The following is a 10999-nucleotide window of genomic DNA, read 5'->3' as shown; positions in this document are numbered from 1 at the left end:
GACGGGCAGCCATTTCCTGTCACTGTCAACCGGGTACCACAGATAAAGCATTTTTTTTTTGTTTTCCTATAGCTTCACGGTGTCACTGAAATAATCGAAATATTTTTTTACAAGATTTTACCCGCGGCTTCGCACGCGTACCTAATCCATTAGTTCCAGCAGTTGGCTTGAAATGCCCGGATTTAGCAAGATTCCCATAGCACTATTAGAGCTTATTTAATACGAGAGCGAGAGGGACCGCACGACACGAACTTCGAGTTTCGTAGTAGCGCCGGTGCTATGGCGGCATCTCGAACTTTGTTTTAAAATTGGCCACTCAATGATGAAGGTTGTTTTTTTCCGCGTCCATCTTTAAATTACTGTATGGGATGGGAATCCCTCTTAAAAACATTTAAATATATCTATTGATAATTTACACCTTTGGGCACATAATAACTAATAGTACTATTTGGGTCAACAAGACGCTCCAATAGTTTGCTGTAAAACCTGTGTGACAGGATGAAAGGATACGTAACAGCTATAGGGCTCCGTTTTGACCTGTTGTGAGCCCCATAGGGGGCAATTAATGAGCAAACCGGATTTTCACAAGTCTAACTTATTATTCAGTGGAAGTACAAAGTACATATATCTATGCAATTTGCCACTGCGGAACGGAATCTGTATACATGTCGTAAGAGGAAGAATAACTTCGCTACCCGCCAGTAGATGGCAGTGTACGTCTTTTATTTCACGGTAACGGAAAGTCGCCTTAAAAAATATTAATTCGAGTACTAACTTTTATCTCCAACTTAGGTATTTATAAGAGAAAAATATGTGATTAAAATGTTCGATTTAACGTAAAGAAAGGCCCTGATCGTCGACGGGTTAGTAAAACAGCATTTTTGCGGCTCGTCGGTAAAGCTCCCCCGGTGTATATGTCGGCGGCCGATCGTAAAATCCGCCAGATCACGAAATTCCTAGGCATATCATGAAACGCCGCCATTTCATGATATGCCTAGGAATTATGCCTAAACGTTGGCCAGGCATATCACGATGTGCCTAGGAATTTCGTGATCTGGCGGATTTTACGATCGGCCGCCGACATATACAATACCATGGTTTTAAACACCGACAAGCCGGGCTCGTGGCTCGTCAAGTATGTATAATTCTTTACTCGGCTCGCCGTGTAAAACCGCGTGTCGATCACGGCCGGCGAGCCGAGCCGGCAGTTTTGTCAGCTTTCGGCGAAAGAAAAGAACGTAACAAAGTTACTGCAAGCTTGAGAACCGGGTCCGGAAGTGAAGATGTGTATCACCCAAAGTTTATTAGTAGATTATTGTCGTGGCCTGGAAGTAGGCAATTGCTGGCTGAGTATGAGTATTAAACGGACGAGCTTGCGAGTCCGTTTAACTAAAACGAAGCCAGCAATTGCTATTCCAGCCGAGACTAATATAAAGCTTTTTCTCAAAATGTTGAATAATTCTGAAATAGAATAAACTTTTTCTCAAAGTATGCCTATTATAAAATTTAATTTATTCCAATGTTTTTCTTATGCTTCCCGCCTTTTTTCATTAAAAATAAACTGCAGGTGTATTTTTCCACCGAAAACACACAAAGCTATTTCAGACCCAATAGAAAAAGTCCGGAGTTCCAACAAAATATCTGATACCGGCCATTATTAGACTTGGCTGTATACGACTTGTGCTAACATTTCCATGGCCTTTTTAACTTTAAAAAAAAAATGTGACTGTTTGCAGGCGCGCTATTTCATTATTGTTGAGCTAGCGCGCCTGCAATCGTTTTAACTTTTTAATTTTTCGCTGACCATAAACTATGCACTTCACCTTCTGATATGTAAAGAATAATGTCAACTTTTACGGACATTTTGAGAAAAGTATTATATTTCGTGGCTTTTAGCCCTCATTGTTACAATGACGCTTTTGTCAAAAATATCTATATCAAATCAATAATTCCATCAGTCCAGTCATACAGACAGACATATAGATGTAGTGAATGTTTCGCCATTATATTTATCTTGCTATCTCAGCTACTAACTAACTAGTTTACTGCAGCTAATTGAGACAGCAAGATATATACTATATCGTCATTACTTTGAAAAAAGCCCGTATCTCAAAATCTATAATTTTACTGAGTGAACTTTATGAACATTACTAGCGTTTAGTCGCAGCTTCGCACGCGTAGATACAGCAGTCGAATTGAAATTCCGGGATTTTATTGAATTCTCGAAGAAATTCCCTAAAATCACCACGTGGTTTTCATTGACGTTATATTAAAACACCCATGCCAAATTTCATGACTCGTACCCAGCGGTTGTTATTTAGAGATTTAACCCTATCCCATGGGAATAATCGGAGATAAAAGTATTCTATGTTTTAATCCAGGTTATAAACTAACTTTTGTCAAATTTCATCCATTTAATCATAGTCGGGGATCTTAATTTGAATCCTCGATGTACGTCTCAAAGTGTTTTATGTTATTATGGTTACTTTTTAGCTGTATGTGGTTTACGTGAAAGGAATGATGTTGTGAATGCTCGTGGAGGGAAACTCGATGTGGTGCTGATTTCGGAGTGCATACGCGGGGTCAGTGTTCTTGAGATTGAGGGGGCGGGCTTGTCCCTCGACGTGACGAGTACCATCCACCTTTGGACATTGCTGTTCCCTTGCATGAAGCCCGGCAGCGTTCTTTCGCTGAACGGATAGATCCTAGTAACATTAATGGACAACAAGACTGGAATTTTGCAAAGGGTAACTACGAACTTTTGTATAAACTAGTCTCAGAAGTTAACTGGAAGGATGTTTCTTGAGGCTCAAGACGTTAACATTGCGGTAGACTCCTTTTACAAAATAATGTACAGTATTTTCGATGTTAGTATTCCTAAAAAACATCGCAACAAAATGCGTGTTAGACGCTATCCGGTATGGTTCACAGCTAATATAATTAGTGATTTAAAAATTAAAGCTGCTCTTCATCGAAAATGGAAGGCGACTAAGCACAGGAGTACATATATTAGATTTTCGGAACTTAGGGCGGATATCAAAAACAGGTTTCCTCTGCTTATAGTATTTATATCCACCAAATACAGTCAAAATTAAAAACTAACCCACGCGCTTTTTGGCAGCACATTGATAGCCTTAAGTCTAAGGGGGTTTCACTTCACAAGTTGCCTTCGAGGGAAACAGTTTACTGGTCCTGAGACAGCTGAGGCATTTGCCGGGTTCTTTTCAAGTGTCTTTTTACCTAATGTTCCACGTCTTGATTGTAACAGTCGGAAAGCTGGTGAGGATAAAATGTCTGCCAATTATATTCACGTCAAGGGGGTGACTCTCGGTGAGGTCAAAGCAGCCATTAAGAATTTAAAGCCCAACAGCGCTGTTGGGCCTGACAGGATACCTGCTTATATCGTGAAGGGATGTGTTGATTTTCTTGGGGTACCACTACACTCTTTGTTTAATCTGGCACTCTCTACCGCCTCGTATCCTCAACAATGGAAGACTTCTAGGGTTAAGCCTATCCCTAAAACGAGTGACGTCAATAATGTGGAGAGTCATAGACCTATCGCTATTTTGTCAACGCCAGCGAAGTTGTTTGAGGCAATACTTCACCGAGCGCTATCTGTACAGTTAAAACCATTCCTGAGTGACGCGCAACATGGTTTCAGAACAAATCGGTCGGTCGACACAAATCTCTCAATCCTGACCAATATCATCTCTGAACATCTTGATAAGGGCATTCAGGTTGATGTGCTGTATTTTGATTTTCGCAAGGCTTTTGATCGCGTGGATAACGACGTGTTGCTGCAAAAATTGGATATTATTGGATTCGCTCCAAAATTGCTAAAATTTTTTGCAAGTTATCTACGCGATCGGCAGCAATATGTTCAACATGGTCATTTCATCTCGGCCCCCTACCATACCCGATCTGGCGTAAGCCAGGGATCTATTTTGGGCCCTTTTCTTTTCGGTATAATGGTGAATGATCTCGAATTGGCTGTTAAAAATGCAAAATGTCTCCTTTACGCTGACGACCTGAAGTTAGTTTACGGGATCGAATTACCTGCCGATCGTATCTCCTTGCAGGCAGATATCGACTCTGTGTGGCGGTGGAGTGTTGAGAACAAGTTATGCTTCAATACGGCTAAGTGTTGTGTGTGCTCCTTCAGTCGTGCTTGTTTCCCCACGTATAACGAATATTTTCTGGGAGTAGAGCCCATTAACAGAGTCTTCTCTTTTAAGGATCTGGGTGTTATATTTGATACGCGTCTTACTTTCCACGATCATATAAGGGCGGTTGCCGCCAGTAGTTTTCGTAGACTAGGTTTTGTCATTCGAAACATCCGGGATTTCCAAGATCCAGGGGCTATAAAAGTCTTATTTAATGCCTTAGTGAGAAGCAAGCTGGAGGCTTCCGCCATTGTATGGAACCCGTTTGAGGTGACCTACATCTTGCTGTTAGAGAGGGTCCAGAAGGCTTTCTTGAGAACGCTGTACAAAAAAATATATGGATGTTACCCGTATTTATACCCTACTAAATTCTTACTTGGCACTCTAGGCTTTAACTCATTGGAGGTGAGGCGCAACCTGAGCCTTCTAGTTTTTACTGTTCGGGTCTTGCGTGGGGCGGCAGACTGTCCTGACCTCGTTGAGCAGCTAGTTAGATTTTCTGTCCCTGACGTGCCGAGGATAACCTTGAGACGCGTATGCGCTCCCTGTTAGCCGTGCCTGCGGCTCGCACCGTGTCGCACAGGCACTGGAGTCTACTCCGGAGTGCGACTTGCTGGCTGGGCGTTGGGCTGCTGTGTCTCGACAATTATTAATGTTCTGCGAGATGATGGATGACAGGAAAACTAGTGTTCCTATGTAAAGTTTCTCACTGTACTTTAGTTTAAGATGTGATTTGTGTAGTTTCACAGTGTATTGGTCAATACTGTAATGCTGTGAAATGTACTTTTTAATAAATAAATAAATAATAAATAAAAATCCAAATCCGTCCAGCCCGTTTCAGCGTGAAGAAGTAACAAACATTACTCACTCACTCACAAACTTTCACATTTATAATATTAGTAGGATTTCAAGAGTAAATTTTGTTGACGTATTGATTTGAGATTGGTTTTTGGAATCTTTTTGTTATTTTTTTTCGATTCCAAATTTTTGTGGTTTTCAAAAAAGTATTTACGGTCATCCCTGAAAACTCATATCGAAAATATAAACTGAAATATAGATGCACAGAGAAACCAGAAAAATAAGACCAGCGCTGGGAATCGAACCCAGGTCCTCGGCATTCCGTGCCACGTGCTACAGCATAGATGTCGCTAGTGTCGCCTTTAAGTTACTGAATAAGAAACAAACAGGCTGAGATATGTGGTGCATAGGAGAATTCGTGTCTGTACCGTTGTCCAGCGTTGTGTAGCGGATATAGCACGCGGCACGGAATGCCGAGGACCTGGGTTCGAATCCCAGCGCTGGTCTTATGTTCTGGTTTTCTGTGCATCTATATTTCAGTTTGTATTTTCGGTATTGATTTGAGTTAAGAGATTGTTTCAAAGCATAGTGACGTTAAGGACCATTATATGTTTCGGCACAATAAAACATATGACAGATTAATTTATAATAGCTGTATTCCACTAAATTATACATATAGATTAGGTTCGTATGACCGCTCGCATCGGCGTGTAGCGTGCGACTGTCAGATTGACAGTTTGCTTGATTACGTCTTGTACCATCAGCCAAACATGTGGTCTACCACCCTAAAGTTGATAATCGTTTGCATGTCACAAAACAATAATGCCAATAGACGTGTCTGTCAACTTGAAAGTTCGACTTTAGCGACATATTCATTTCATAGGAACTTCTTTAAAAATTGATATACCATTTATTTGGCTGATGGTACAGTCAAGGGCAAAGATATCGACACGGCCAAAGTTGTTAAAATATGTATACACGGCCTTAATATTAAGTGCATAAAGTCGTGTATACATATTTTTGTAACTTTGGCCGTGTCGATAACTTTGTACTTGACTGTACAATGTTCAATATTATCTGATAATATGATTGACGGACTAAACTATATGACGTCTCTGTTTGTTTTGGTCGAATAGACGGAGACGGCAACACATTTATCTGTCAAATAGAAACAGCCCCTAAAAGGAATAACATTTTTTTACTTACACTTACGAAAATATTCAATTCCGTTCAGCTGTTTCAGCGTGAAGAAATAACACACACACACAAACTTTCACCTTTATACCTAATATTAGTAGGCTGAGACTGCTTGTGGACGTCCGTTGTTTCACCGGACAACCGTTTTCAGCGGTGTTGTATGGCTTCGTCGCCGGACAAGTGTCCGGTGCATGTACACACACTCATTGTGAGCCATACAACACCGCAAGTCCGGCAAAAGCAACGGACGTCTACAAGCGGCCTTATATCTACTAGACTACTGTATCAAAATATATTACCTTAGTGATATTCAATAACAAAGTCAAATCTATACAGATTATGCTTACTCACAAAAATAAACAAAATTACATATTATTATTTACATTAGTTCTATACTCCGTTTGATTAATTTAAAGTTTGAATTAACGGTCAAATTTTAACACACGTTTCTCGGTATTTCGAACACAAATTAACTAAAAATACCTACATGTTCATTTATTAGCGGTATTTACTGTTTTTATTATAGAACTTAAAACAATTTTAAATAGTTTCGTTGTTTCATTTAACAACGTATGCAAAATTTACCGTTACGTTTCGAATGTCAAAATAAATGGAGTATAGTTGACCAATATCTATCAGCAATCTTCGTCCAGTTCCGCAGAAATACCGCTAGATGGCGTTAGTATCGCAAGATCAGTTTGACGTTTGACTGCGATTGGCTCGTTTAGTTTATTTCAATCACAAACGTGACGCAAAGTCAAAGTTGGCAAACGAATCTTGCGATACTAGCGCCAACTAGCCTGTCAGAAACCATCGTTAGATGTTTCTTGACAGGTGATATCAAAATTGTACGTGCAAAGCCTCTAAGTCTGTGCGACACATGTCTTCACTGTCGCTAGAAATGATTGTCTTAACATTAAGTGCACTTAAACTTTACTAATGTCGTTGAGAACTCGAAACAAAACATTGGTTCACTTTTTCTTTCTAATTTGAATCTTCAGGAAAACGAAAATAACCGACGAGACCCGAGCGGCAATAACACCCTACTTCTACTGTACTTGTGTACTAAAACTTCTGCACCTTTAGTCGACAAACATTCCATCGAATATCATAACTTCGAAAGTGGTTCATCGAATATTCGGTTCTCGTATTTAGTTTGTATAACAAAACAATGCAAGTAGTCATCGAAGAAACATGTAATAAAAATGATTTCTGACAATATTTATTAGTTCTATAGTTAGCACGAAGACGTGCCGCCCAGACTTACACTTAGCAAGGCCGGATTGCTTCTAGTTCAAGATTCATTGTCATTGTCGTCCGAAAACAAACCCTGATTAAATTAATCCTAAAAAATCGATTTACTCCCATTTATTACAAATAAAATCTAGTCGAGTCTACGAGACAAATGGTAGTCAATTGTATGTACAGTCAAGGGCAAAGATATCGACACGGCCAAAGTTGCAAAAATATACACGGCCTTAATGTTAAGTGCATAAAGTTGTGTATACATATTTTTGTAACTTTGGCCGTGTCGATATCTTTGCCCTTGACTGTACCATGTGACAAGATTCCAATTTTGACGATATTCAGGATGGATGCTTTTCCTAGTTTGTATCACTTCGTCTAAAAAGTAGCTGGTCTAAGAAGCAACTGGTCTAAAAATCAGTAGTCTAAGAAGCAGCTGGTCTAAGTAGCAAGTGATCTATGAAGCCAGTGGTCTAAGAAGCAAGTGATCTAAGAAGCCAGTAGTCTAAGAAGCAACCGGTCTGAGTAGCAAGTGGTCTAAAAAGCAACTAGCCTTTTTCACATAGAAAGCCATCCTATTTTGATCTTGTTATTTGTTTTGGGTTTTCTTTTTAACATCTGGAGGTATATCTGTTTGTGATCAGATAACGCCGATTCTATAATATAAAAGTTAAAACTGTCTTCGATTAGGCCTGTGTGAGACTGTGAACATGATCCAGGATAGTTTTGCATGTTGTAGTATCTCGGGTACAATAACTCTCAATAATTATGTTTATAAGAATGTAGCCAGAACTCTCAATTATAGTTTTATACTGCAGAGTTGGTTGGTAAATTGACAACAAGTCGATGTTGAAATCACCGAAGACGATTGATCTTTTATGTTCTTCAAGTTGCTGTTCGAATTTCGTAATAATATATCAAATTTACAAGGAAAATTATAGCGGCTGAGATTGCTTGAGAATTATTAGTAATTTAAGAGTAAATAGCAGCCTAAGGTATAAAATAAACCTAAACTTGGAAGATTCCGTACACAATACGGAATCCTTAGAAAAATATTATTTGATTTTTTTGTAATGGCTACGGAACCCTATCCTGGGCGTGTACGACACGCTCTTGGCCGGTTTTTATTTTTTGATTTGGACCAGTTGCTTCTTAGACCGGATGCTTCTTAGAGCAGTTGCTTCTTAGACCAGTTGCTTCTTCGACCAGTTGCTTCTTAGACCACTTGCAACTTAGAACAGCTGATTTTTAAACGAAATTATATAACCTAGTTTTGCTAAAAGTATTTCAAATTGTAACTTTTCTGCTTGCACATATGATTTCGAGTTGATTTTCCATTTGTACTCAATGACAGTAAATAAAAATATGTCCATACTTAAAACTATATGCCTATCATGGAAACTGATCTGGCGGATGTCCATTATTTATACAATTGTCAGTCAACATATTCCTTTCGTATTTCAAAGCAGCCGATATAATCTCAGACTTAGCTAGATTCAAGAGAACTGGATTTAGACTTTTCAATATAGGCGCCACTCCGGCTAGAAAAGCGTCTACCGGATTAGGTTCTGGATTTTTAACTAAAACGTATTTGGGCTTTTTGTTTTTGCTCTTTTTCCCTCGGCCCTTTCTCTTTCTTTGGGAGGATTTGGCGGAGCGGAGGGAGCTACGGGAGGTGTGGGAGGAGTGCGAGGAGAGGGATATTGGGGCGGGGGAGGGGGGGAAGATCACTGAAGACGATGATGACGCCGAGTCTTTATGTTGTGACTCGGGTTCTGCGCCTGAAATGGGAGAATGTTGATTTAAATACATTTGTTTCAAATAAACCCCGTGTGGTGTCGGGTTAGAATTACAGCTGGGCTACTACGAAACTCGAAGCGAAGTTCGTATCGTACCGTCCCTCTCGCTCTCGTATTAAATAGTATAAGTGTCAGAGGGACCGCACGACACGAACTTCGAGTTTCCAGTTTCGTAGTAGCCCTGCAGCTCTCCATTTCTTCCGTGGATGTCGTAAGAGGCGACTGAGGATATAGGTTAAGGTATACCGTAGGCGACAGGCTAGCAACCTGTCACTATTGTACCGTTTTTGTCAACTTAAAACCTAAAATTGCTAAAAGTGGCTCCGAAGCGGTAACGTTTCGTGTACTCTGTCTACCCCATTTGGGAATACAGGCGTGATATTTGTGTGTGTGTTTCAAATAAAAACCGGCAAAGTGCGAGTCGGACTCCCGCACCAATGGTCCCGTATCATTATCTATTTAACACTAGCTGGTGCCCGCGGCTTCGCCCCCGGTGTAGTTTTTTTTTTAATTTTCTAAATCTTTCTTCATATGAACCTTCGCCTGACAACAGAAACACATGTTGCTATTACAGAAACAAAATGAAGAAACTTATTCATTAACGACAAACAAACCTATTAAAACCGCTAAAATTATCTGTCACTTGCTATTAGGGAAAGCAGTTAGACATAGCTGTTAAGTTTATGAATAGACATTAGCAAAAAAACGGCAAAACAATCACGTTTGTTGTATGGGAGCCCCCCTTAAATATTTATTTTATTCTCTTTATAGTATTTGTTGTTATAGAGGCCAAATCAATACATAATCGGTGAAAATTTCAAGTGTCTAACTATTACGACTCAAGAGTTAAAGCTATGTGACAGACGGACGGACGGACAGACAGTGGAGTAAATATAATCATGGGTCAATCGACGCCAATTAACCTAGTCCCAAACTAAGCGAAGCTTGTACTAGGATACTAGGCAACGGATAAACATACTTATATAAATAAATACATAACATCCAAGACCCGCGAACAAACATTCGTATTATTCATACAAATATCTGCCCCGGCCGGGAATCGAACCCTATACGCCCGAATAATAATACGGCTTTGAATGAAACTTGGCATGTGTGTTGGTAAGGCAGACAGGTGTTATGATTTAAAAAAAAAAATGTTACCTAGGGTTACTTCATTGCTGGGGCTCTGAGCAGGGCTCCCGTGGCGCTCCGACGACGGCTCGCGTTCCATCTTCGTCGCGCTGTAACAGACAGACCGAACACTGAAAACAACCAAATTACCAGTCTTTTGAGAGCCACCACCATTATCAGCCGTAGAAAGTCCACTGCTTTACAAAGGCCTCCCCCATAGACCTTTCCAGTTGCTGCTGGTCACAGTATACATATAATAAAACCGGTTAAGTGTGCGAGTCGCACCTCGCGCACACGAGGTCTCTCGTACAAACCTGTAGATAGTAATAGTAACTTTAGAGCCCGGTTTAAGCCGGTGTTGCCTGCAATTTAATATTTGTTTTATTTTATTTTAATTTTAATTTTAAGTTAGTTTTAGATAAGGTCCTCACTGAAAAATCAGCGCCACGGCTTGCCGTGGCATTATGCTGAGTTTGGGACCTGTTTAGCGTCATGATGTCTTTATCTGTTCTGTTTGTTCTATGTTTGTTTTTTATGGCGTTAAATAAATGATCTATTCTTTCTTTTCTTTCTTTTTCTTTCTAAAATAATTAAAAAATATTTTTATATATGATGCTAACTAAAAATTTACGGTTTTCGTAATTTTACTTTTATCTGTGCTATAAG

General features: G+C 39.7%; 1 protein-coding gene across 1 annotated transcript in view; it reads right to left on the bottom strand.

The window, feature by feature from the left end:
- Positions 1–5599: 5599 nt before the first annotated feature.
- LOC141443720 (uncharacterized) overlaps positions 5600–10999 on the bottom strand; it is a 7970-nt gene continuing 2570 nt past the window's right edge. Inside the window, exons 3-4 of the mRNA XM_074109070.1 lie at positions 10364–10443; positions 5600–9184 (exon numbers count right to left, since the gene is read on the bottom strand). Of these exons, the coding sequence (XP_073965171.1) occupies positions 8796–9184; positions 10364–10443 (469 nt within the window). The 3' untranslated portion in view covers positions 5600–8795. The remainder of the gene's footprint in view (positions 9185–10363; positions 10444–10999) is intronic.

The sequence above is a fragment of the Choristoneura fumiferana genome, chromosome 28 (assembly GCF_025370935.1).
Source record: "Choristoneura fumiferana chromosome 28, NRCan_CFum_1, whole genome shotgun sequence".
Taxonomy (NCBI): domain Eukaryota; kingdom Metazoa; phylum Arthropoda; class Insecta; order Lepidoptera; family Tortricidae; genus Choristoneura; species Choristoneura fumiferana.
Note: the sequence above shows the minus strand (reverse complement) of the source record. Positions and strands in the feature narration are given on the sequence as shown.